We start from the raw sequence: 27,998 nt of genomic DNA, 5'->3' as shown, positions 1-27,998 counted from the left end.
ATCCCCCATTTCTCCTCTCGGTCTCCGTTCCGCTTCGGATCGAGATTCCCTCGCCCAGATCTCGATCTTTGCCCTCGCTTCTTCACCTATCGGAGATCTAGCTTCTCTTGCGCGTTCCGGAGCTGAAGGTCGAGCCCTAGAGGACCTCGCCGCGGCCTTAGCCATGAACCCTTTCTCGTCGGGGACGCGGTTGAGGTAAGTTGCATACCTTTCTCGCCGGATGCGTAGATCAAACCCCAATTCTTGCGTCGGTGCCCTTCTTCTTGTATCTGCTTCGTCCCGACCCAATCTTTTCGTCCTCAATGGGACGCCCTTTGCCTGGATCAGCTCGGTTTCGTTCTTTTAGCACGAAGAGTCGGGTAGGGCTCCCAGTTGATCGGATTCGCCTTTGGTGCGGATCTTTGGTGGAAAGGAGTATTGACCTACGTCGTAATAAGTTGGTGATTTTTTCTACTTTTGACGTCCTTGATTGTGACCCTTAAATTGGATCATATGCACCCTTCAATTACACAAAGGGTTGTCGGTCCAGGATCGCCATTATTGTATTTGAATGGGTGATTCTGTGGGAGAGAATCGTACAAAACTAGGTGAGGCGTGATTGCAATGCCATAAATTTGTGCATCTATGTTACAGAATTCAAGAACATGCATTTTTTCATTCTAATTATTACCATAGTCTTGGGTTCTGCCATGCGGGTGGAGTTAAAAAGCTTAAATATAGAATGGTTTGTGGTACAAAATGAATATATACGTTAAACATTTGATTCCATTGTCTTTACTTGGTGCTAGATTAAAAATCACCTGTAAGTATGTTGGAGTCTTATAATTCGCCGCATTGTCAAATTGATATCTGGAATACAAATGAATATTATGTAACACAGCTTTACTAAGCATTACTTGATTTTGCAAACTTCAACTATAAGACTAATTCCCAATTCGGAGTCCAATGCAATGTCAAGCATAGGGTATAGACTGGTCCATTTTAGTGTTTTGACATGACTATGCCATGGATTTCTTCAAAGTCACAAAGGAGTAAATCTTCAGATTTCCTCTGAATTTGGTCAAATTTAACGTTTCTTACTAACCTTTAATTTCAGGGATATGATTAGGGCTATCCGTGCCTGCAAAACTGCTGCAGAAGAACGTGCTGTCGTGAGAAAAGAATGTGCAGCAATCCGTTCTGCAATCAGTGAAAATGATCAAGATTATAGGCATCGTAACATTGCAAAACTCATGTTTATTCACATGCTTGGTTATCCTACTCATTTTGGTCAAATGGAATGTCTCAAACTGATAGCTGCTTCTGGATTTCCTGAGAAACGAATTGGCTATCTGGGCCTTATGCTTCTTCTTGATGAAAGACAGGAAGTTCTTATGCTGGTTACAAATTCCTTGAAACAGTATGCATCGACTTCATCTGTCTATTATTCTGTAAACATTACTTTGTTTTCTGGACTAATATTCTGGTCAAATAGAGATTCTTATTCTTATTTTGGATATCTTTTACATATGCAGAGATCTCAATCACTCAAATCAGTATATTGTGGGTCTAGCACTTTGCGCTTTAGGAAATATATGTTCTGCAGAAATGGCAAGGGATTTAACACCAGAAGTAGAAAGATTACTCCTAACTAGAGATCCAAACATAAAAAAGAAGGTACTTTTTTGTTGTTTGAAGAATTCCTCATTTCAGAGCTTCTTGATGTGACACTATCTCATTGCAAGAACCAATTTTCATAACCTTGAAGTTTCCTGGAGGTAGTGTTTGGAAGTGTAATCTGCCTTTTGGTTTATTCTTCTTTGTTTTCAAGTATGACAACCTTTACCACAGCAAAGGATGCTGCTCAAATCTTTCGTGTTTGGCTGTTTGCATGTACTCTGGTGCATATATGAATTCCTTTTAAGATGTATGGAAAGCGTGCTAACTTCTAGGTGAATGTCCTAAAGAGACCCTTGAGTCCTGTGCTTCTTGCTTACATTTCGTTGTTAGATATAACAAGAGAAAACTATCAATAAATATTTTGCAAAAGTCCATGTCTGTTGAAGCACCATCAACTTTTGTGCTAAATATCCTTTTCTCTTATATCTTATATTCGATATTATAATTAATATTGAAATTCTTGAGCTTTGACTAGTTTGTTATTGCAGGTCTAGTAGTTAATATTGAAATTCTTGAGCTTTGATTATTCTTCTTCTCCTTCTCCTCCTCATTCTCCTCCGCCATCTCCTTTTCTCCCCCTCCTTTGCATTGCCTTTTCTCCTCTTTCCCTCCTTCTCTCCCACCCTCCTTCTGTGCCACCACCTCTCCTCCTCCTCTGCCACCTCCTTCCATCCTCTCCTTCTTGCAACACCACCTCTCCATCTCCTCCTTCCCTCCTCCTTCACTGCCTTCTTTTCTAATTTTCAATTTCTGGTAAATTGATACTGGTCGGTACATATTGGGCCTCTAGGCATCGATACAGTAACATGGTATGAAATTGCAATCATTGTTTAAGTCAACTTAAGATTTCCACTTTAAAATCCATGCACTTAAGAAAGCATTGATTCGGGAATCTTGTTCATATTAAAACCAATTTTTCTCACTTGTATCCTATTCTCTATCAGATTTGTATCCCAAAGGGAGGACTATTGTTGTATTTAGCTGAATCAGTAGTTCCTAATTATGATCTAAAAGATCTTTGAGAATATGCCCAATCTCCCTTTCCCATTGCCTTTGTTCTTCTTACAAGATGACACTAGATTATCTTCTTTGTGTGTTAGCCATGTTGGATATGAGATGAACATCATGTACCTCTTCTCTTTTTTCCTTTATTCTAGTCCATCTTTGTGTCTTTATTTTGTTCTATAGTATTTTAAAGCCACCAGCATTTTATTCTTTTATTTGTGTTGTCTACATAATTTCTGCTGATCAGTCTCTGAAATAGAATTGATTTTTATGCTTTATTTCCATCATATGACTTAAATGTAATTGTAAAACATACAGCAACTAATTAGTGGGTATTATATATATATCATCAATTGGAGCTGCAATCCATAGGTTGTGTTTCGGTTACAATATTAATGTTTTCTGAATATTTATATTTTAATGATCCAATCTGCATGAAACTTATTATTGCTGAAATTTTAGCAATCCCTGATTCCTTTTTCCTGTCCCCTTTTATCCCTGATCATCTTTTTACAGTCCAAAATGAAGCTCCAAGCTATCTAAATACAAGCGTGTTCTGTCTGGCAGGTCAACTTAACAGGACATCTAGATTTGAATTTGAAGTTGGACATAGATTGAGAATAAATGTGCATGTGGATCCCGAGGAGTACCTCAAACTAACAATAAGTTGATGCTGAAATTGAACAAAAACCAAAATAGAATTTGATCTGATTGTTATTATCTTTTGTTGTGTTTAGATGGACATTTCAACTATGTAGGCTATGACACTTGTATCTCAAAGAGAAAAGAAGCTGAAATTTTGATTGGAGATTAAAGTCAAATAAAATTTAATTGAAATTGAATGGATCTTGAAGAGCTAAGATGAACATCTAAAAAGGGTGAGTTGGTGCATGTGACTCACGCCAACATGGGGTTTCGGAAGGGTTAATGTATGCAGCTGTATCCCTGCAAGTATAGGTGGTGTTTCTTCTATTATTCATGCCCTGATCACTTAGGTCACAAAGGTACTACCTTATCATGTTTCCAAGTCTAACCCTTTGAATATGAACATCTGTTACACACTTTTTTTTCTTTTAATTCTATGAGATCCTGGGAGACTGTATGTGATCTGTGAAAACAGGGGGTAAATCAACCTTTTCCTCCATCATACACGTTCAAAAAGAAAAGAAAGGTTTTCTAGTTTTTGTATACTGCATCAATTTTATTTTGTGGTTTAGCTTTATCTGCACTATTTTGCTGTTAATCGGAAGACTTCATTTCTTCTTATTGTAAGTTTCTTAAGGTTCATTTAGATAGAAACAGTCTCAACTGTTTTTTCCTAGAGTTGGATGTCATTTGTATGTGTTTAGAGATTCCATGTATAGTTTAAATAGATGCAATAGCCTTTGTGTAATTTTATTTATATTTTAAAAGTATCGTGCAATCTTGCTGAAGTGAATCTGATTTCTGGTTCTAGGCTGCCTTATGCTCTATCAGGATTATAAGAAAAGTTCCAGACTTGGCAGAAAACTTTTTGAGTCCTGCAGCTTCTTTGTTGAAGGAAAAGCACCATGGAGTTTTAATAGCTGGAGTTCAGCTTTGTACAGATCTATGTAAAGTCAGTGTGGATGCCAGCAACTATTTGAGGAAGGTACCCTGGTCATGGACATACATTAATAGTAGATTTTAGCTGTGCCAATGATATAGATGTGTTTCTATCTGATCCTTTGCTCAAGTTCTTATAATGCATTTTTCAATTTTCTTTTAGTCGATCATTTTAAGTATCTAGCATATTGAAATTTGTAAAGCTATTAGCAGTCATTAAGGATATACTTGATAACGTAGTTAGGTTCTTCCTTGTTTAATTGGTTTGATACAATGTTTTAAGATTCACAGTGTATTGCCGTGAAATGCCAGCACAACACATACCTCAGCGAGGGCCCATTGGCATGGGCTTTTTGCCAAGTCAACAATGAATTGATGTATCATATCATTAGCATGAATAGGCTTGCTAACATGAACTTCCACTTATATTCATAGTTAGTGCTTGTATAGAAATAAATATGGGCAAAATTTTATACTTGTCATCTAAGTTCTGCACTCAAGAACACATAATTTTTTGGATCTAAGAAACATAATGTAGATACTATGAGACTTGCAAATGTAATATTTTCTGATGTCTAGCTATCTTAAGGTTTTTGGATGCCCGACGTAGATCCTCTTTATGCAAATTTCATCTTACTATTAAGCTTGGATTTGACTTGGATGTCCTACCTAGCAACCAGATCCCCATGTTCAAATGATTGCATATTAAGCACAGACTATAACATTCAGAATAATTAGTTTAAAAGTAGAAATGATCATATCATAAGCACAAACTCCTAATCTACTAAATGCCTAAGTGTATGATTTCTAGGCATTATTCGTACATAAAATATATGACTCGTAAGATTTTGTAATTTAATTCAAGCTCAACACTTGTAGCCTTTACCAACAGCTCTAGGCAAAAGCTAACCTGCCTATGTTTCTTCATGATCTCCCCTCAAAATAAGAATAAGTACAGCTTTCACCTCTTGTTTTTCAGTAATTTTTAGGGGTACCAGGTTGTAAGAAGTTATGATAAACAGTTGGCGATAAGGTTTATTCATCAATGTCCACCTTATTGACATGGATATCCTACATTTTATCATTCTGTTCTGTCATCCATTAATTTTACTTTTGTTTAAAACTAAGAAAAAAAATATTTAAAGACATCCAACAGTTTATTTGCATAAAGTAAATGGTCAACTTAGGTTTCTGGAACCTAAATTGATAAACAATACTAGATTCTGAAAATATGAGTTGGGAAAAGATTATCTTATAATTGGTTTTCTGTTCTCAAGTTTCTTATTTATGATAGCATACCACATTTCAACAATATTTGTCCTTCAGAGTTTCTATATATGGTGTGAAAACTTAAATGTCTTCATTTTGCAAATATTGAGTAATGGAACCTCTTTTTATCTGCTTCAGCTGAATTTTATTGTTTTTTTTCCAAAATTTACATTATGCTATATACTTCTTTTGGTTGATGCTTTTGCTGGATTCAGCTTGCTTGCAACTGTTAGGCTCATAGTTAAATACAGTTCATACTGTAAATTAGTTTCCATCTTAATTATAGAACTGCACAGAGGGATTGGTTCGAATATTGAGGGATGTCTCAAACAGTCCATATGCACCTGAGTATGACATTGCTGGGATTACAGATCCTTTCTTACACATTCGACTGCTTAGGCTGATGCGAATGTTAGGTCAAGGAGATTCGGATACCAGTGAATATATAAATGACATCCTTGCTCAGGTAAGTTTCCCTCTTTATTCTCAACATGTTCTGAATTTTGAAGATCCTTGCTTCTATGTGGTTCCTGAGATGTGTATTATAATCGTATGCATACAAGGCCTTGTATAATGAAACCTGCTAGGAATATAAATCCAGACATATATGCTTATCCAAATATGTTATATCTAGGTGCATATCCAAAGTTTATGTGTGATCTGAGATAGATCTGTACATACAGTGGCATATTTGCACGTACTTATTCTTGTATATGAATATGATGGGTTTTCCACAAGTTACTTCTGTATGATAATGAGAAAAGTCTTGGGAAACAATTTTCAGATTGAAAATGAGCTTTAGTTCTTGTTCTTCTTATTTGCAATAGTTCTTAGGTAATTTCTTAATATTCAAAATATGTTATGGAGAACTAATGGAAAAGACGTATGTTTTCCAAGTTGCAACATTCAAGATCTTTTGCTTGCCCTGTCATCCTTTTCATGTTTCCCTTTCAGATCAAATTCGGTTAAGTAAAATTGAGTGGAATGGGCAGTTGAAGCTTTAAACAAGGACCCCGGTCGTGGTTTCATCATTTTATTTGTTTATGATCAGAAACTAAAACTTAAAGCAATTCTGAGTTTGATGTAGTTTACAAAATCTGAAAGGCATAGGAAGTGACTTGAAATTCTACAAATTTAACATATCAAATCTAGTCACCTAAAATTATGCATTTAACCAAAGATTGACATTTTGGCACAAGAAAAAATGTTGGTATTTGTGTAGGCATGTGGTAAGCATCAATGTTTTGAAAAACGTTAGGCACTAAAAAGCACCAAGGTGCCAAAACGCTTGAGGCGAGTACAGTGAGGCATTCTCAAATGTTAAAACATTATATATATATATATATATATATATATATATATATATATATATATATATATATATATATATATATATATATATATCAGTGATTTAAAAAGCGCTAGGCGCTAAAATGCGCCAAGGTTCTAAAATGCCCGAGGCGTTAGTTGCTCGCCTAGGTGCTTGCTCGAGCGAAGCAAGTCGCTAAAATATAAAAAATATATTATATAAATAATAAATATAATTATTTAAATAAAAATATGATATTAAATTAAGAAAGCCTTAAGTATAAAGTCACAATATCACACTAACAAAAGTCTTAAAATTCAAAATAATAAATAAAGTTAGTAGTATTAAAATCGAAATAATATATTATTAGTCTAATAAATAAAAGTTACTGTTTATAGTATACTATTAGTGTTAACAGTATACTGAGTCGAGTGTGAGAAGAGAAGAGATCGAGGCTGCTGATTGAGAGCAGCGGCAGCGGTGAGCAGCGATAGTGGCAGCAGCGAGTAGTGATAGTGGTTGCGGTAGCGACAGCGGCAACGACGAGCAGCGACAGCGGCAACAGAGAGGCAAAGCGGAGAGCAGCAACGGCGGAGAGTAGCGACAGTGATAGCGGTAGCGGAGAGAGGCAACGACAACAGAAAGAAAATGTCGGTGGTAGGAGTCGGGCTAGGGTTGGGGAAGTCACGAGAGGCAACGGAGAGATGTTGATATCGGTGCTTTAGTTGGTTCGATTGAACCAACTAACGCAAATGCGATCGAATCAAACCTAACATGCTGGTTCGATCGTCTGATTTAACCCGGGCGCTCGCTTGAAGCGCCTGATGTCTGGGCTTGGGCGAGCGCCCAGGCGGCGCCTTGCCTTGCCCGAACACCTAGGCGAGCGCCAAGCGCCTTTTGAAATCACTGATAGGGTAGGAGATTGATAGGGTCTGAGGTGGAGAGAGGAGGAATTAGGTAGGAGGAGATTGATAGGGTCTGAGGTGGCTATTGATTAGGTGGGGAGCTATTAGGGAGGAGGGAGGAGGAGGGGCGACGGTGGAGGAGAAAGAGGGAGGGGACAACGAGAGGAAAGGAGAGCGGGAAGAAGTAAAGAGAAGTTGAAGAGGGAGGAGGAATTAGGCAGGAGGAGAACAAGGGGTTGGAGGAGGAGGGAGAGGGGAAGCTCGATGACTATTGGTTGTGAGGAGAGCTGCTATGGAGGAGGAGGAGGAAGAGGAGGGAGGGGTGGGAGGCAACAATGAGGAGGGAGGGGACAACAAGAGGGAAGGCGAGGGGCAAGTAGCAAAGAGAAGAAGAGGAAGGAGGAATCAAGTAGTAGGGAGGGGGGGTTGTCGGGGTCGGAGGAGGCTCGACGAGGATGGCAATGACGATAGTGGAGGAGGGGAAAGAGAAAGAGGGAGAGTGTCATGGCAAGGAGAAAAAGAAAGTTACTATGAGAAGAAGACATTATCGGAGGGCCGTTGTGTGTAAGGAAGCTGCTTATCAATCGCCAAAGGATTGCTTTTGCCACAAGAGGAAGTTATTCACCATTGTTGCAGACGACAGTGTAAGTCGAAGGAAGCTTGTGGTCTAGTAGGATAGGATGGAGGAGGTGCATGGTCCAACAATGTAGGGAGGAAGAGGTAGGCGCTTTGGTGGCGTACTGTCACGGACAAACTTCTAAACAAGGTGTTTGATGTAATGCTTATGTATGTCCGTGTCTTTTGGCATATTCATGCCTTGTACAGCATGTAAAGGGGCGGCCGAAGGCTTAATAGTCCCATTTTAGTTGGGATGGTGGCCTCTTTAGGCTTGTAAATAAAGGTTGTGTCATGTAGACACGTGCGAGAGATTTTCGGTCTGTAATGGACCATTTTACCCTTTGTTGTGCCACTGTTCAGAGCTTGTAAAGTCTGTTTGTAATTTGCATTGTCTATGAAGTGTTTTTCGGAGATGTTTGCTTGTGGATCCCGATTGAGGCGTTCTCTCTAACCCGTTCTCTCTTCTGGTGGTCCTAAGGGACAATGGGAGGCTTCGAGGAGGCTGACCTTTGCGGACGGACACGCAAGGGTGCCGCACGACTTAGGCAAAACCAGCTAAGTTCGTGACAGATGGTATCAGAGTGGGACAAGCATTCATAGAAACACTTAGCATGCAAACATGGGGGACCTAGCGGGGCTGCGTTGAGGGCAGTCAGCACTCGCGCAACCGTTTGGGGGAAAACGGACATGGAGATGTAGGGAAAAGGAGTCGCTCAGAGGAGCGGGCATCCGAGATTGGCATTCAGAGGAATGGCCAACCCTTCGCGCAAGAGGCACCACGAGAACAGGCAAGCTTGGAAGAATGTGGAGTGTACAAAGGTTGGGATGGTTGAGTTTGAGCTACGACTCAACGTTGACAACTATACTTGATGGTGCCCAAGCCATGCGAGGCGCTTGGTAAAGGATGAGACCATGCAAGGTGGAATGAGTTGCTCAACGACCAAAAGAGTTATGCAAAGCTCACAGAGGTGAGGGGAATTGCTAACTCGAAGAATTTGGTACTCATGCATGGGCTTGTATGCGGACGATGGAATGTTCACGGCCATCCCAAGGCGATCGAAACTCGGCGCCATGGAGTATTGAAACTTTCTTTTCGGCATGTGAAGGATACGTCCGTAGGAGGCTGAAGTGTGCAACGAGTTCAGCATGTTGCTAGGCCTTGAGTGGTGCAGCGGGGGCTGTATTGACGTGGAGTCGCAATCTAGCAAGTGTGTTTGCATGAGGCAGAACAATGCATAGTTTGTTCAGCAGATCGGAGTAGTCCAAGGGGATGGTGGTCTCCGAAACGAAGAGAGATGTTGCTCCAATGGGACAGTTATCCAGGAGGGATAAGTCCCGGCTCTCCAGAGGGAGAATCATGTGCGACGGACCGCACATGTTGAGGAGGAGTACCTCAACAAACAACAACTCCACGAAGCTCGATGGACTGAGCAAGCGGCGAGGAGTCGTCGCATGATCTCGCTTGAGAGAATGCATTGGTGGATGCATTGCGAGATCAAGTGGGGGAGCGACCCAAAGCAACTTAAATGAAGGCACACTTGGAGTCGATATGGAGATCGGACTCAAGAGAGGGCTGACCCGTGGAATGGTGGGCGCGAGGGCCACCATCGACTCAATGCAAAAACGAGGAGCGGAGCAACTTGGGTGTAACTTGGCGAAGTACTCAAGCTGTATGAAGGGAGCCAGCATAGAAGTTGGAACGTGGAGCAGAGGCACAGTGCTTTCCTTAGACAGAGGTCAAGGACATGAACTCTTGCAGAGGCAAGAGTAGGATCATGTTGTTCCATGGGTCCTTCATTCTGACGGAGCGGACTCATCTTGCATGGTGCCAAAGACGAAGGGAGCTTCGGGGCACATGCACCTTATCTCGGAGAAGCATTTGATGGAGGAACTAAGGCAACTCAATTTGCGAAGGCGAAGTTGGGTACAGAAGGCCTTAGCACGGGGCAAGAGGACGCAGAGGCGGGTACTCTTGAAGAATATGCCACAGTGTTGCCATTCGAGTTGCTATGAAGAAAGCGGTGTGCAGCGGAGATTGTGCTGGTAGGGGCAGAGGCCCAGGATCCAAACAATGGTGCACAAATTACAGTGAAGTCGGTGGACTTCGGGAGCTACTAGGCGACGGACTGTCCTAGAGCGGTGCTTCATCTAAGTATGACCCAAGAGTGGGTGGATGAAGGTCGATTGCCAAAGGAGCGAACAAAATCGAAAGTGGAGGAGACCTTGCAATGTATTGGCAGAGGCCACACATGGAGGGTTCACAATTCGAGTTTATTCCACAAGGATCAGAATGCAATGAAGATGTCACCAGGAGGCGACATGGTGCAGCGGATCGTGGTGGAACAGTTCGTGGCAATGCGATACACATGACTTAGTCCCGGGAGGGACTAGATCATATGGAGGTATGATCGGGAGCTACTGGAAGCTCCACTTCGGTGAACAACACGACGGCAAGAAGGGCTATGGATTCAAGGAGTGAAGGCCATGGTACCGCAGAGGCGGGTCTTCCGTGCGTGCATCGAATTTTGCATCGGATGAAAACTTTGGTCATCAGCATATGGGGACTGGGTTCCACCAAGGGAAAAGTTCGAATGCAAGTACCAGTGAGTTCCATGGGAGGGACTGGATCATGCAGAGGTATGATCAAAGCAGCTGGAGAGTTGGACTGCTCCAGAGCTCATATTCGCTTAAGGGAGCACGGCAAGTCAGAGGACAAGGCCGAGTAAACGAACGTTGCTACCAAGGAAGCTAAGGAGAACAGAATCGGTGCAAACCCTACAACGTGATAGCAGAGGCCATGCATGGGAGTTGCAGTCTGTCTTTCCATCGACCAAACGGACTGCTTGGAGAACACAGAGGTGTTGAAGCAGGGGGTCGAAAGGGGCGAGGAAGCGACGACGAGTCCAGAGGGACTTAGCTACCCAAAATCAAGCATCAGTTAGAATGGAGGTGGACTCAGAGGAGTGCCACGGAGACATATCTACTGATCGTGAAGAAAAGGGATGCAGATGCGAGGCGACGGATAGTAGGGCCATGGGCATGGCAGTGCCATGGTACCGCAGAGGCGGGACTTCCGTGAAAGTCATTGATCCCTTGCTCTCATGGAGGGAGAGCGCTTGGTCGTGAAAGGGGCCGAGGAGGTGGAGAATGTAGAGGCAATCTCCAAGTACCGAGACAAGGCTGAAGGGCAGAGGCCGAAGAACTTCGTAAGACCGGTGTCAATGTGCTTCTCATAAAGATAGCCGAAAGTGAAGGACTTCGGGTCATGCAAGAGTGCATAACCAAGGAACGAAGCAGGCAGTACGCGGTGCTGTACCTTTGCTACTCAGTGGAGTAGGCGGCAGGGTTGATGGAGAAGACGGTACAATCCCAGAGGCGACCAAACCTATAAGAGAATTACTCCAAGTCGGGGTGAAAACTTCTCGCATTCCAGAAATTCGATGGCATTGAGAAGGTGAATCACAGTAGCTAACTCAACGCAAGGAGTGCAAACACTTCAAGTGCTTCAGAAGTGTGAGCAAAGAGCAGGCGAAGACCAGTAACCAGCTCGATGCATGGAGTACAACCTCGAGGAGGCGGGCGAAGTCAAGTAACCTTTGCCTTCTCAACTCTCAAGAGAATGGGTGAAACCGAGTACCCCAATTCTCTTATCTATCCAGCAGAGGAGCTCTGCACAAGTTCAAAGACCCTTCGAAGATAATGGAAGACAATAGTTGTCTAATCCTCACCAATGGTGATCAGTGTTACTGAGAGTAGATTGTCCGCTTCATTTCCCAACGAAATGCCAATCGAAAGCGGAAGTGATGCGAACCTACTTGGATGTGACAACTAAGTGAAAGAAAAGTCAATGAGCAAATTTTGTGGAGGAAGGACCCAAAACTTCAGAAGTTTGCGAGACGATACTCGTTAAAGCTCCAACAAGCATCCACCCAGTTCAAGCAACATGAGGAATTTGAGAGACTGGCGCAGTAAGGATGGTCTTTTCCTTCATTTGGGGGATCCGTAGGAATCAACAAGGATCAACACAACTCAGCCAACCCCACACCAGAGTCAGAGTCATTGGTGAGTTGAAGCAACATGGCGGATCAAACGTTCGACTACTCAAAAACAGCAGCGGAGAGCAGCAAGGAGCCAAAAGGCGCATTGTAGCTGGAGCAGAAGATTGAAGACTCAGCAAAGGCGAGGAGTTGCAGTGTCGACAAAGGCTTCAACGAGGACGTCGAAGGAATAAGTGGGGGAGAATGTCACGGACAAACTTCTAAACAAGGTGTTTGATGTAATGCTTATGTATGTCCGTGTCTTTTGGCATATTCATGCCTTATACAGCATGTAAAGGGACGGCCGAGGCTTAATAGTCCCATTTTAGTTGGAATGGTGGCCTCTTTAGGCTTGTAAATAAAAGTTGTGTCATGTAGACACATGCGAGAGATTTTCGGTCTGTAATGGACCATTTTACCCTTTGTTGTGCCACTGTTCAGAGCTTGTAAAGTCTGTTTGTAATTTGCATTGTCTATGAAATGTTTTTCGGAGATGTTTGCTTGTGGATCCCGATTGAGGCGTTCTCTCTAACCCGTTCTCTCTTTTGGTGGTCCTAAGGGATAATGGGAGGCTTCGGGGAGGCTGACCTTTGCGGACGGACACGCAAGGGTGCCACACGACTTAGGCAAAACCAGCTAAGTTCGTGACAGTACGGCAGACGAAGCAGCGAATGATAGCTAGGGTTTCGTTGGCTTCCTTTCACTAGGTCGGGTGCATGGGGCTACGATTTTTTTTTGTTGGGGAGAGAGAGAGAGAGAGAGAGAGAGAGAGAGAGAGAGAGAGAGGGAAGTTGTGAGTTCGTTTGGTTGAGCCAATTGAGTGCCCAATATTGAACTTGTTTGGTTTGGGTGCACGCCCGAGTCGCCTAGCGCTTTGGCTCAGGCACACAACCGAGTGGCGCATCCTTTAAACGCCTCACCTAGACCTGTTACGAGGCGCCCAAGTCTCGCCTCGCCCGAGTGCCTAGGCAAGGCTTCGAGCACCTTTTGAAAACACTTGTAAGCATGCAATATTGTGTAGAAATTAATGCACGATGGATGTGATCTCCTTTCCTCGATGAAATCTTGTTCCTTGTCTAGATTGTTTCCTCATGGAGTCCTAAATGATTGTCGCTCTCCAAATGTTGTTCTTTCTGCTTTTCCTTTCTTTTGTAGAATTTAAATTGCTTTTCACATATGGCATGTTATTTAGTATCAATTTCCGGAGTTTTTCTTGTAATCTAGATGATCGAAGGTCATGGTATCTTGGTAATAAAATGGAAGGCTTGCACAAAAAAAAGAAAACAAAGATTTTTTAGTTTGGAATGGTGATGTGAAATTGTGAATAAGCTAAGTCATTTCTGATGTTGAACAATATTCATCAACCATCCTTCAATTTCTCATGCTCATTGATTGTAGTTGTCTAAAGTGGTCGAGTTATGTTCTTTTGATTAATCCATGATCCATGACTGGAAGTGGTTACTTGTTCTATGAAGAATTATGAATTATCAAAATCATAGCTGATTATTACCTGTTATATTTGATGTGTATTAAGTCTTGAAGTTCTTATATGTGCTGCATTTTTGTTTTATAGGTTGCTTCAAAAACCGAATCAAACAAAAACGCTGGCAATGCTATTCTATATGAATGTGTTGAAACTATAATGGGTATAGAAGCTACTAGTGGTCTGCGTGTGCTTGCAATCAATATCCTGGGTAGATTTTTGTCGAATCGTGACAACAACATCAGGTCAATTTTTATTTCAGTATATCATTATATTATCTTTTAGTAATATTCTATCAAATTTGAGTAATATTAGATGTGACAGTTTCTTAGCTTTAATTATTTATTCATTAAAGTTTTCATGTACACTAACCAGGTGTTCTTGAAAAGAATGAAATACATCTTTCCTCCATTCATTCACATGCTAATCTTGAAGCCTTGGATTGAGATAAACATGGCTTGTGCTTAAAATTAGATGTATTGTATTGGTTTACGTGGTTCCTTAAATTTGCTTGTACCCTCGTTCAAAAGGGTGAATCCTACTCACCAGAGGTACATGTGGATTAAGGCATGATTTGAGAGGTTTTAAAGATTTTTAGTTTGGCTTGCGGCTAATATACATTGCTGTGAGTTACCCAACTTCTAGCAACAGGGAAGGTGCAGTTTATGAGTGTGGTGATAGTTTAAACTTTGTAATTAGGGAAGGTGATCCTTTACTCAGGTGTCATTAATTTCCAACTCAAATCGATAATATTGTATACTAAATGAACATTACATGAGATGTGCATTTTTGATAACCAGTTTGGTTTTATACTAGGAAGACCAAATTATTGAAGCTTTTATTGAAAGTACTTGATTAAATTTTGACTAATAAAAAGCTTATGATAGAGTTCTTAGAGATATATTGTGGCAAGTTTGGAAAGAATAGGAGTTGCCAACTCTATCATATTTTGGAGTTCCAAAAGCATCTACCTTGCATTCTGGAGCATGACTGTCTGTCCAACTTGGCCATGCTATTGGGTTTGATATTAGGCACTAGAATCGGGGTGCCATGCCAACTGGTGATCTGTACGGGGCATGTGGCTATAAGGAAGACCAAGATTTTGTCTTTCCTTTTGTCTCCTTTGCTAATATAGTTTTTGAACTCCACTATAGACTGTTGTGTTGATATCTTTTTCTTTTGTTTTTGGTTCAGATATGTTGCCCTGAACATGCTTATGAAAGCTGTTGCAGTAGATTCTCAGGCAGTGCAGAGGCACAGAACAACAATTCTTGAATGTGTCAAGGTACTGTTATGTTAAATATATGTTTTATGAAGTGAAATGTACCTTTTCCAAATTAGATTGTTGAGGTGGTGTTTAGGGTTGATGCTTCCCTGTAAGGACTGCATCATAAAACAATTTGAATGTTTTCTGTGTTTTGTTAATCCTTATCCAGCAACAATAGTAAACGTTATTTGTGTGCTTCTAGTTTGTTATTTTCATCATCAAAATTTCACAACTCACTTCTAGTACATTCAAAGGAGTAATTCCCCCCACTGTGAACAAGACATTTTATAATTTGTTTCTTCAGTTCCATGTTCTCACAAGGAGATTAGTTATATTGACTGCCTATTTGGATTATTGATTTAGTGCTGTATTTCTTCCTGAAGTAAAAAAAGCTCTTAAACAATTTGGTCATTTGTGATTTATATGTATGATATGGCTTTCGGTTGAGTGTATTAACTATGTTTTCTTATCATGCTTCCATTTTGTTCTCTATAGGTTTTGTTGCTAATCAGGCGCTTAAGTTTGCAGTCATCATTATCTTCCATCTTTATTTATGTCTTGAAAGCAACTTGCATATTACATTTGGTCTTTTCTGTTCACTGTAGATGGAACTAATGCTCTTTGATAATGCTTACCCATCTTTATTTATCTCTTGTTGCATCAACTTTCAGGATTCTGATGCCTCAATTAGAAAGAGAGCTCTTGAACTTGTTTTTCTGTTAGTCAATGACACAAACGCTAAGCCGTTGACAAAAGAACTTATCGACTATCTGGAAGTGAGTGATCAAGATTTCAAGGGAGATCTGACTGCTAAAATTTGCTTGATTGTTGAAAAGTAAGTGAATTATTGACTTCGATTTTGACCATACAAATGAAAATAACATCTAAATTTACATGCATCAGTTCAAATGCAATTGTGAATTCTTTTTTATTATGGGCAAACTTTGACTTGGTTTCAAGTTTTCACTTTGAGCTTCAGGTGAGACTTGAGAAGAGTATTAGTTGAGCATGATGAAATACTTCAGCTATAGTGATTGCACCACATATCATTTTGGAGCTGTTGATGTTGGTCCATCTTGAAATATTTCAGCCATAGAATTTGTTGGCCTAGTTATGCCCTTTGAGTTTCTTTTGTATTCATTAGAAATTCAGTAGTTTTTTTTTCACTGGTTACAAAGTTGTCTTCATTTTGCTGTTTTTTATCAATTTAATTTGGTCACTTGTTCTCCAAAATAAGATCTTTTTAATGTTGTCTCCAATTCTACAGTATTTTCATCCATAAGCATGCTTTTTCCATGTCTTACTTTGACTAATGCATATTTCTTAGTGTGCCTGTGTCATAAATGAACTGTTCAATTTGAAGTTATAATGTTTGCAGATCTTTTTAACCAAGTTATGATTAGGTTTGTAGGATATTATTATGGCAAAATTGCTTTCAGAAGTCTTGCATCTTTGGTGACCAGGCATCAAATACATTAATAGCTTATGGAGTATATCATGTCTTAAGTCCTAATGACAACTAATGTTTCTTACCTCTGTAGGTTTTCTCAAGAAAAGAAATGGTATATTGATCAGATGTTCAAGGTTTTATCTCTGGTATGTGATGAATAGTAGTTCATTGAATTGTTTTGTTTTATATAAAGGTGCAAAAGTTTGACTATTATTCGTTGATTGATTTTTGCCGGATTGTTTCTATTAAATCGTCATTCTTAATGTTACACAGTTCATCGCACGCTGAGATTCCAGCATCATTATTCCAGAATTGCAAGATGTCTTTTGCTTTTCTTTGTGATTATACATTGCACTTGCTGTCATGATCCCATCTGATAGGCCCATTTGTCCAATAAATTGGCGGAATGAGTTCATAATCATATGGGGCAGCATGCTTAAACCCTAGTTACCAGCTGTTACATCTTCTCTTCAGAACATCATAATCTCCCCCTTACTTTCAGTTTGGGACCAATCGAGATCTCAGAATCTTCCCAACTCAAATGATCAACATGCTTGTCAAGGAGCCTGGAGTCGTTGCTTAATAAGCAGCAAATGAGACCTATGATCCAATAAATGTTTCCGTGTTTAACATGTGCCTCTTGCATCATCCGTAGTAGCTCTTGAAAAACTCATGTTAGTTGGTCCACTCTGTTACCAGCTGCTGTGACTCAAGCCAATATGCTCACTGGCCCAATAACTCGGTGGTGAGCCAATAGCCACTTGGCCTATAATGCTTGACCACAAACTGTTAATTTACTCTTTGATTATCATCAGTAGAACCCCTTGACTGTCAATTGAGGACTCATTGAGGTATCACCCTTGCACCATATCTAAATTGTACATGTTGATTAAACTGTTTTTAGGTAAATCTTTATCATCTTTTCTCTCTTTTTCTTCTTCCAACTTGCAACGTGATATATCATTACCCAATGTCATGATGTGGTGAAAATTGTTGGTTTATATATATTAATATATTTTTCATCAACCGGTTAACTTAATCATAGATTTGGTTATGATGCACTGTGAAGGTTTCGTTTTTAACCTTGGTGTCATGGGTCTGAAATGTAAAGACTATCTTTGTACTGTGGGGGAATTCTGCATGTATCTATCTTTCCATGGTCCCTCAGTGACGAGAACATAGATTACCATTTGTTTTACTTCCAAATTCTATACAAAATTTCTTAGGATATGTGAAAGTTCAGAAATGTGTAACATGTCTCTGATCTGTCTGCTGTATTGACCTAAACATGTCTCATGATTCGCATATTATCTAAATTCAGGTGCTCTTAATCAAGAACCTTATTCTGAAAACCACCTTGTCCATCATAACTGATTGCATTTGACTTGTTTCTTTGTAGAAAAAGGGTAAACTAGTGCACGATGCTACTATCAAATTTATAAATTTAATGCTTTGATCTTGCACTATTGTGGTGATATTAATCCTATCCATAGTCTGAACATGCTGTATCAGTAAGTGTAACTTTGCAAGTTTGGTTTGCCTTGTGAACTACCGCTCCATCTAATTTAAGCTTGGCTTGCTTGCTGTTGACAATAAGAGTTTCAGTGTTGCTTGGTAAATTCTATTTATTCGATTAAGTATGCTTCTTGGTTCCCATGATAAGGCCTTGCTAATGTTTTTATGCCAAACTTATAACCTAAGTTGATGGGTTAGGGATGGGGAAGTCGCGAGAGGGATGCTGGGAGGCTAATATCGGTGATTTAGTTGGTTCGATTAAACCAACTAAAGCACCGGAGAACGAACCAGATGTAAAACACTGGTTCGGTCGCTTGGTTTAACCCGGGCACTCGCCTGAAGTGCCTGACGCCTAGACTTGGGCGAGCGCCCAGGCAGCGCCTCTTTGAAGCGAGGCGCTCAGGCCTCGCCTCGCCTCACCCGAACTCTTAGGCGAGCACCTATTGAAATCACTGGGGTATGGAATCACTGTTATTGAACTCTGGCAACAGGATGTCCCTTGCTCGCTAGCCCTAAGAGGCTTTGTAAGGAGAGCTACTATTTACATGTTTCAATAGCATCACTCTGTAATCGCATGAGGTACAAACTAAGATGCTTGTGCTTGCTCTGCAAGCATGATTAAAGCCCTAAATCACTATGCTTCTTAAGGTGATATTGGTGTCCTATACTTCACATCTTGCCTATAGGAAAAGAAAAATAGTCAGGTAATAGCTGTATGTTTGAAAAGCTCATGAGTTTTCAATGTCAAGCAAGGTTTAAGGTCTAATGGTAAAATGCCAATCATGGGTTAGTGTTGTGTTAGCATGGGCAGGGAAGAGATCTATCATTCAGGTCCAATATTGTTGGGGTGGGGTTACTGGTCCCTTGCCAATATTTAGGAGGGGAATTGACGTGTGCTGCTGTCAGGTCATGCATGCAATTTCTGGTACATTATGTCTTATACGACAACGATCTAGCCTTCTTGGTACTGAAATTAGTACCCGTCTTAACTATGCTTGTATTTTTATAGCATAATTTACTTCCTTATACCTGTAATTTTGCTTGGAAGCAATACCTACCCACCAAAATAGACTACCCTTTTGGAATCAGTTCTTGTTTACTATGGATTGGAGTTGATCACATCAGAGACAAGACTCTGACAAGTGGCTGCATTTCAATTTCATGCATTTGGCATATATATATATATATATATATATATATATATATATATATATATATATATATATATAATTTCTTTGACAATGCTTAACTTTATAAAGTTTAAACATAATCTGATGGATTTCCTTCTTGCATTTTGTTGGATAATTTCAATTGTTATAGTTATTTGCCAACCGCTACTATAGGCCTTTTTTTGTCTAATAGATGTTTAATTTCTTTCTCTACCACCTAAGAATTTATTTCTTTAACCTTTTTATTTTTCTTAATCACAATGCATCTTCTTTAATGTTGTCAATGTTGTGATGCTTAGGGAGGGAATTTTGTGAAAGATGATGCGTGGCATGCTCTTATAGTTGCAATAAGTAATGCACCTGATCTTCAAGGATATTCTGTGAGGTCACTGTGCAAGGCATTCCAAACATCATCTGAACAGGTAAAGACTACTATGTCGATGTTGAGGCTTTATAACATTTGGGTTTGTCTTTTATTTTTTATAGTTGTCATGAATTTGTTTTCAGGTAAGTTTAGTACGAGTAACAGTATGGTGCATAGGAGAATATGGCGAGATGCTGGTTAATAATGTTGGGGTGTTGGAAGTTGAGGAACCAATGACCGTAAGTGCACAATTTTTCCTTTCCCTTTTTGTTTACTAACAACCATGATGTTTCTCCTGTTACTTAGCTTGTAATTTATCAAGTTGTTGATTTATTATCTTCCATTATTCTAAGACATGGTTGGTGTTATTGACACTCCTATTCGAGCCAAGCAAACTTAGAGATGCATTTCTGAACTTCCACAATTTTGTCTTTCGCTTGTGCTTGTATATTTTTGTTTTCATTTCATCTGTTAGGTAATTGAGGATTTTTTATGTGCTGCTTTTCTCAATGTTCTAGCTGTCCCATCATTATTTGACTTTCTAACTTAAAGAGTCATTACACAAATTTTAAGCTAGTAGTCTATCAGGTTTCTTGTTGGGAAATGGTCTAATGTTGTCTGATAAGTAGAACTGTGTATTTGCATTTAGGTTCTAATATTTGCCCAAATATGACTAGCATTTCTTTGTGTCAGCCTTTTCATGGATAGCCAACATAATGAAGTGTGATAAATTTTGGTTCGTAGTTTCTACATTCAAAATCAAGGATGCAATTGATTTGAAGTTTAGATGCTTGTTAGCACTTTGCGCATATTCTAGCCACAGACTTATGCGAATAGGTATTGCCAATTTAGAATGCAGCATAGTGAATGGGCCTACGGTTCCTCCTGACATATATATACTATTCTTTTACTGTCATCATGTTCCTTGGTATCTTTAATCTTCTATAGACTCTGCAGATTCTTCTGTTTGGTAATATCCACCCTTGCCTTGTTGATCAAACACCCAAGAAAATGAATTTACTTTTTAGTTTCATTACTATATTGCCTTCTTTCTAATCCTTGTGTAGGCACCAACTGCTTGATATATTATTGCAGGTGACAGAATCTGATGCTGTGGATGTTTTGGAGGCCTGTTTAACACGTTATTCATCAGATATTGCAACCCGATCAATGTCCTTGATTGCTCTCCTGAAGCTTTCATCGCGATTTCCACCAACCTCAGAGTATGTTCTTCATTTGGTATATTTTCATTTGCCACATTCACAAGCTTGAGTTCTTTTATGTGCATTACAAGTCAGAATATATGTTGTGGTATCTGGTAGATTTAACAGCTTCATTACAGAATTGGTCACCTGCATCTTTTTTTTATTTATTTAGATGGTCTTTACAACCTTCTTATTTCTAGAAATTTCCAAACTAATCATTTGAATTCTGTGGATCCTATTTACATATCTGTAGCTTTGTGTTAAGTATATACGTATTATAACTCTCTTATGAGTTTAACATTGCATCAATCAGTTCATCAGGTTATGGATTTTTTTTTCCCCTACTCTTTTTCTTTTTCTGGTTGTTCAGAATGAAATCATGTTCATCCTGTAACTTATTTGTGAAAATGCATATAATCCACTAAATTACATATGCATTTAGAAACATTTGTTTTCGGGTAACAAATTCCCAATTTTTGGTTGTTTGGTTTACAAAAGCACACTTGAAAGTCCTTGGTGGACTTCTTATATTATCCAGCCTGTTCTGGGTGGTCAAATGTATTCCCATATATCTTTGTCAACTAAAAAATATTAAACAACTCTTTTGTAGACTTCAATGTTTGTGAATTGTTTTATTCCTTGATTTTCATTTTTGTAAATTAAGTGTCTTTTTATTTGATGTTAGGGATCATCACTTTCTTTTGGAAAAAATATATTTTATACCAATGGTTTGCTATTTTGGATATCAGATCGTACTGGCCCGTGGATGGACCAGTATGGGACTGATATGTGCCAACTGCACCAACACACGATATGTCGACATGGCTTTGGTATGCTTTTTTAGGGTTTTGGCCATCTGAAACCCTAAAAATCTCATATTTTATGGGTTTTCCTACTTAATAAGGTGAAGTTCACATAATTTACGTGGTTTAAGACTGTAAAAACGATATATATGAATTGAAACGTGCAACAGAAAGTGAAGAGTCATCTAAGCAATTATGCATAACAAATGATTGTATAAGAACATATATCTGTTTGTCGTTATTCTATAGTCGGTGGGTCGGAATCCTCAATGTGATGATACTGTAGATCAATATGACACATATGCAAAAACCCAAGTTTGAAACTGCTGCCGTGAGATCTAATAGTGAAATAGTTTTGGTGATTTTGGGAGCAATTTCGAATAATACCGCCTGGTACGTACCGGTCCATCAGTTTACCGGTACACGGATCGCCCGTTACCGAACAGAACGATATATATATATATATATATATATATATATATATATATATATATATATATATATATATATATATATATATATATATATAAGAGGCAACGTCGCGTCACCTCGGCGACGTCGCCCTGCATGGGAGAAGGAAAATGCGATGTCGCCTTTTGTAATATATATATATATATATATATATATATATATATATATATATATATATATATATATATATATATATATATATATATATATATATATACCGAACGGTATATCGCTCGGTATACAGTTTCGTACCGTACCGAACAAACGTCGAAACTCCGGTACGGTATGAAATTGCATACCTTGTTTGGGAGTTCATTTTTCAAGTCCAAACTAACAGAATCTTTAAGGAATTCTGTATTATTTTTTAAGCTCATTTTCTTAGTCCAAACTAAGCAGAATATTTGAGGAATTCTCTGCACCTGTCAAGACACCTAAGAAAGTCCATCTGCTGTATGTGTCAGACAGTCTCAGGTGGAAAATTTAAAAGTTTGGTCATAACGTTTCATGCATACTGTTTTGGACTTCCAGTTCTTGGTCTAGTTTTATGCAGTCACATATATCATGCATACGAAGTAATTGCTTGAATATGACAAATTATATCTATGTAAAAACATGCCAATTAAAAGAAATAATTTTGTATTGTTATGCTTGTTTCGTTTCTGAGTCTAAAAAATCTCTCTTCTATTCTGAATGTCAGTGCACATCTTTAAATTTTCCTATCCCATTATTCTTTGCTACATATTCTCAAAGTTCTATTTTATCTTGTGAGGCTTTTTACATGTCTGTTTGTTTTCTCCAACTATTAACAATAGTGTTTACCTGTATCACTACTCAAGGAATTTTTTGTCTGTATCATTGAGTCAGGAAAAGATTAGTTGTCAGTGGATATCTCTTTCCTCTCACAATTTTTTATATGCTCCTAATCATTGAAATGAATCTATCTGCAACAACTCGTTGTTGTTGTATCTACATTATGATGTTATAGGATTTCTGGTCTTAACCTTATTCTCAATCAATTGTTCAGGAGGATAAAAGAGATTATTACAGTGCATAAAGGAAGTGTGGCACTTGAATTGCAACAAAGAGCAATTGAATTCAACTCTATAATCCAGAGACATCAAAACATAAAGTAAGCAATTAGTTTAGTACAAGTACGATTTCACATAAAATCTTATACTTTAATTTTCAGAATAATTGATGCATATGCAGATCTTCTTTGGTTGAACGAATGCCTGTTCTGGATGAGTCGGCTTATATTGGGAAGAGAACTAGCTCTTCACAAGCAAACATTGTAGCTGATAAATCTAGCCAACCATCTTCAACTGCAACTACACTTAAATTTCCAAATGGTGTCGCGAAACCACCTGCTGCTCCCTTGGTTGATTTACTTGATCTCAGTGCTGATGATACATCAGTTCCTTCTTCAACCTCTAATGATTTTCTGCATGATTTGTTGGGCATTGGCTTGACAAACTCACCATCCTCAGGTTTTAATATTTTTCTTTCATATATAATATTCGTACTTCTATATACATTTTTTACATGTTTAGGTTGAGTTCCTATTTGTGTTTGCATAAAATAATCTGATTTACGATTGCATGTATTAGTTTGAGTTGTTCTTTGCATCAATTAATTTGATCGTCTTTTGTTATGTGTTGATGAAGATGTCAGTCCAATATTTTTAATTCTAAGTAGCAGTAAAGTTCACCTTTGCAAGCGACAGAATAATTCAGAGTTTCAAACAACCAAATTTGAGAAGTTACCATACTAAGTATATGCTATATAATTAGTATATTTTCTACCTTTCATATGTTGAAAAAAGCATTCCAAAGTCAACATTCATCAATAATAGCTAAATGCCAAAGGCCAAAACCACCAGCGACTCATGGGATCAGTGCTAAACAGTGTGTTATGCAGTTTGTAACAGTTGTGAATCACTCATATTTCTTGTAAATTATTGAATCAAGTGGCAACGTTTGCTTTTGCTGCAAAGGCAGGTGTGGGGACCTTTGGACCCCTCAGTATCGAGGCTGTGGTTGGCAAAAGTTCCCATTTGCCAGCACTTCAGTATGTAGACCCTGTGGCTTAAACAGACATGAGACTAACAAGAATCTCTTCTTTCTATGTTACATATATCTGGGTGCAAAGTGTGAATAGCTATGGTCTTTGCTTCGCTAACATAATTTCTTTGTGACAAGTCAGTTGAACACTGAAGCATGGATATAGATATAAATACGAAGACAAGATGTTACAGATATCAGATAAGTACGATATGATATGGATTAAATAATGCAATACTATTAGTTAAAGGTTTGCAATGCTGTATATGTCAATTATGTTATATATGGCATAGCTTGAAGTAATCACACACTTTTTATATGAGGCAAGCAAGGTGCTAAATACTGATCCATAGTATTAGTTTTGGCAACTTGTTGAATTAGTATGGTACAAGATGCCAACTGGAGAATTGAACTGTACCATCATTTTTCAATGAAAAATAATACAATGGTGGAATACAAAGTGATACTCAGTTGTATAGTTTGTTAACAGAGTATGATCGGACCGGTGAATGCCGGTTGGCACACACCATTCTGACAGTAAGTTAGATTGTGGATACATGTAATTATTCATCTTTTTTATCGATAATCAATCAAAAAATCCATATATCAGGATATATTTAAATATTCTGACAAATATGTGATGTGTTTGTTAGCATGCATTTATGCCAGTTACATATTAAAAGTACCTTTTGTGTCTTTCAACTTTGATTATTTTGATTAATTTGGAGGAATATTGATTGGATGCTTTTCTTGTATATCAAGGCATTGCTCCATCGGAGGGTACAGATATTCTTATGGATCTATTATCTATTGGAACACCTGTTCAGAATGATACAGCACCTAAAGTTGTCTCCTCCAACCAAGGTAACAGTTGACTTAAGTTCTCAAATACTGAATCATATGAGGTATTTGTCCTCAGCTTTATATTTTTAGGCTCTAAAATAATATTATATTTTAGGATTTGCACCAACAACCAAGCCTGTTCCTACCACCATCCAAGTAATGGATTTGTTGGATGGTTTACCATCAAATGGATCTCTTCCAGGTAAATTTGCTTGATTATTAGTGTTGTGGATAGAGCAGTAAAAATTATGGTGAGGTTACATTTGTGCTTGAACAGGGTCTCAAACTCCAGTTTATCCATCTATCACTGCTTTCGAGAGCAGCACCTTGAAGATCATGTTCAGCTTCACAAAGCAGCCTGAAAAACCACATGTTAACAAAATCCATGCTACATTTGTGAATTTGTCATCTGATGCTTATACAGATTTTGTTTTTCAAGCAGCTGTCCCGAAGGTACTTCAACATATTAACTGGATGTGTCTTTTTGGAGCATTATCATGTTTACTTTCTTTTAGGTTTTTCCTTCTTTTCATTTTAAAAATGCATTCCTTGCAAACAATAATTTATCAGATGTGTCATTGTGGTGGTGTCTGAAACAGTAAACATTCTTAGACATGTTAATTCTCTATACAAAACACTTGTCCCGCTTAAGATCTGTTTTTTTTCTCACCTAAGATTTTCACCAGTTGTCATTTGGAAATTCTTGAGCTAACAAAAAAATGTTGTTAAAGGTATACCACTTGCTTGGATAGTGTTGCTCTCACTTAGTCATGATATATCCTTATACTCTTCAGGTAGGTTCATTGCTGATATGTACATGGAAATATGTAACTTTTCACCATTCTGTATATAAGGATAACAATGATCACTGTATAATAATATTTGAGATATGAAATCACATATTAGGTGAAAATTTGGTAAGCTTGTTTAAGTTTCGTTGGATCTATGTAGGAACATAATGTAGTACTGCATATATTATGCTATAGTTGTATTTCATGAATGTTTTAATTTTGGTTATGTTTGTGCTTTTCATCTATAATTGCCTTTAGTAGGTTTTCATAATATTCATTGGACATGGATGGGCTAGCAGTTTCTGAACTGTCAATTTTTTACTGTAGATTCATGATAGCTGACATTTATGTACTATGCAGTTTGTCCAGTTACATTTAGACCCAGCCAGCAGCAATCAACTTCCGGCCAGTGGCAATGGGACAATCACACAAACTTTAACTGTTACTAATAGCCAGCATGGACAGGTATATGAGATCCAGATGTTGTAAAGCTTTCTTATTGTGGATCATTGTTAGTTCCATACTTCATGAGAGTTAAATTTTCCGATGACATCACTCATGTAAGGTGTAATTCTAGATTAAGCAAGCTGCAAAGTCAACATGAGAGCCATGATATATTCATGTTCAAATTTAAGGATACATGAGGTGATAGATAACCTGAAAGCTAAAAGAATAAATCAAAGTGACATGTAGATAAATTGTTATAACCTATGAACTCAAATAATTCATGCATATACTTAAGTTGATCTGAAACTAAAAAGGAACCCAAGTATATTATTTGTTGGATTCATTTAGCTTTCTGAACTTCTGATGTCATAATGCATCATAATCAACATTGTGCAATTCTTGTTTGAAACTTTGCTACTTGGTAAGTCAGAGTAACAGTCAACAATGTATTGGTAGGATCAAATGATGTTCTGAATCACTTTCTTAGCAACATTTTGGTGGGATCTTTTCTGATGTAAAACTGGATATGTCATTGTTAATTTGTTTTCTTCTGTCATCTCAGAAAGCCCTGGCGATGCGAGTAAGGATGGTATACAAAGTCAACAACCAAGAGAAATCAGAACAAGGACAAATCGACAATTTCCCTCCTGGGTTATGAGTATTCAAACTACTTTGCCACAAGAATTTACCTTCGCTTCAAAGGGAAACATTACCTACTCGATCTCTTTATATGTTCTTAAACAATAGAGGGAAATTTTGATCATTGATTCAAATGTATTGTATAGTTCATTGGCAATTAAATAACAGTGTCAAGTTCCAGTACCCTTGGGCCCTTTTACACCATGCATTTGGATTAGATGTGTGCCGAACTTGTTCGCTCTCCCTGGTAGGGAGGCGGTTGTAATGAAACCTGAGATAGGGGTTGTACAAATATTTGTCAGAGTTATCTACTTACCGTCGTATGCTGTTCTTGATGTACTGTGTTAATGGAGGTTAGATTTTGACATCAATTGGAGAACATGCGATGCACCACACTGTAATCCACCTTAGTGCAGTATCTTATATCCGTGGCCATCTTGGTAATCATGAGATGTGGATTGCATGCGATGGACAACCTTATCAAAGCTCCTCTCTCTCTCTCTCTCTCTCTCTCTCTCTCTCTCTCTCTCTCTCGCAGCCGTCGAATCCGATCCCTTGGTCGATGGATGGAATCAATAGATCGTCGATCGATGCTCCTCTACTGCTTAAGCCAGATCGGATTGGATCATCCATGGAGTCCGCGGATATTACCCTGGAGCCGGTCGACGATCCCGATTTGTTCGGCCCCTGCCGCTGCTGCAACTGGGTCGCCTGGCCCGCGCCCCCGCTACCCTTCCCCCAACCCCTCCTCCGCCGAAACGTGGGCTGTGATGAAGGTGCAGGAGTGGCGGGAGATGGTTGCCGGACCGCAGTGGAAGACCGTCATCCGACGCTTCAACCGCGACCGGCACCACCACGGCGGCGGGGATGGGGGAGGATGGGGTCGGCGAGCTCCCAATACGATCCCCTGAGCTACGCCCTGAACTTCGACGAAGGCCACGGGCAGGAACTTCACGAGCTCCTGCGACTCCTCAGCCAAGTTCGCCGCCCCGCCAGCGTCCACCAAGTCGTCCGTGGACCTGGGCGGCCGCGACGCGCCGTCCCGACTGCCTTCTCCTCCGTCACCACGGCCGGCCTACGAGGAGTAGTTGGAAACAGGTTGGTC

The 27,998-nt window shown here is 39.1% G+C and overlaps 1 protein-coding gene across 1 annotated transcript; it reads left to right on the top strand.

Moving 5' to 3' along the window:
• LOC135649433 (AP-1 complex subunit gamma-2-like) lies at positions 1-27,228 on the top strand. The gene is made up of 19 exons (XM_065167766.1): positions 1-195; positions 1,097-1,399; positions 1,515-1,656; positions 4,121-4,294; positions 5,804-5,983; positions 13,960-14,114; positions 15,064-15,154; positions 15,808-15,971; positions 16,678-16,732; positions 19,570-19,692; positions 19,778-19,873; positions 20,730-20,857; positions 23,138-23,242; positions 23,323-23,600; positions 24,936-25,037; positions 25,132-25,218; positions 25,294-25,469; positions 26,168-26,272; positions 26,817-27,228. Exons 1-19 carry the CDS (start codon positions 164-166, stop codon positions 26,910-26,912), a joined length of 2,592 nt encoding a protein of 863 aa, XP_065023838.1. The 5' UTR covers positions 1-163; the 3' UTR covers positions 26,913-27,228.
• The last annotated feature ends 770 nt before the right edge of the window (positions 27,229-27,998 follow it).

This window comes from Musa acuminata, chromosome BXJ3-9 (genome assembly GCF_036884655.1).
Source record: "Musa acuminata AAA Group cultivar baxijiao chromosome BXJ3-9, Cavendish_Baxijiao_AAA, whole genome shotgun sequence".
Taxonomy (NCBI): domain Eukaryota; kingdom Viridiplantae; phylum Streptophyta; class Magnoliopsida; order Zingiberales; family Musaceae; genus Musa; species Musa acuminata.
Note: the sequence above shows the minus strand (reverse complement) of the source record. Positions and strands in the feature narration are given on the sequence as shown.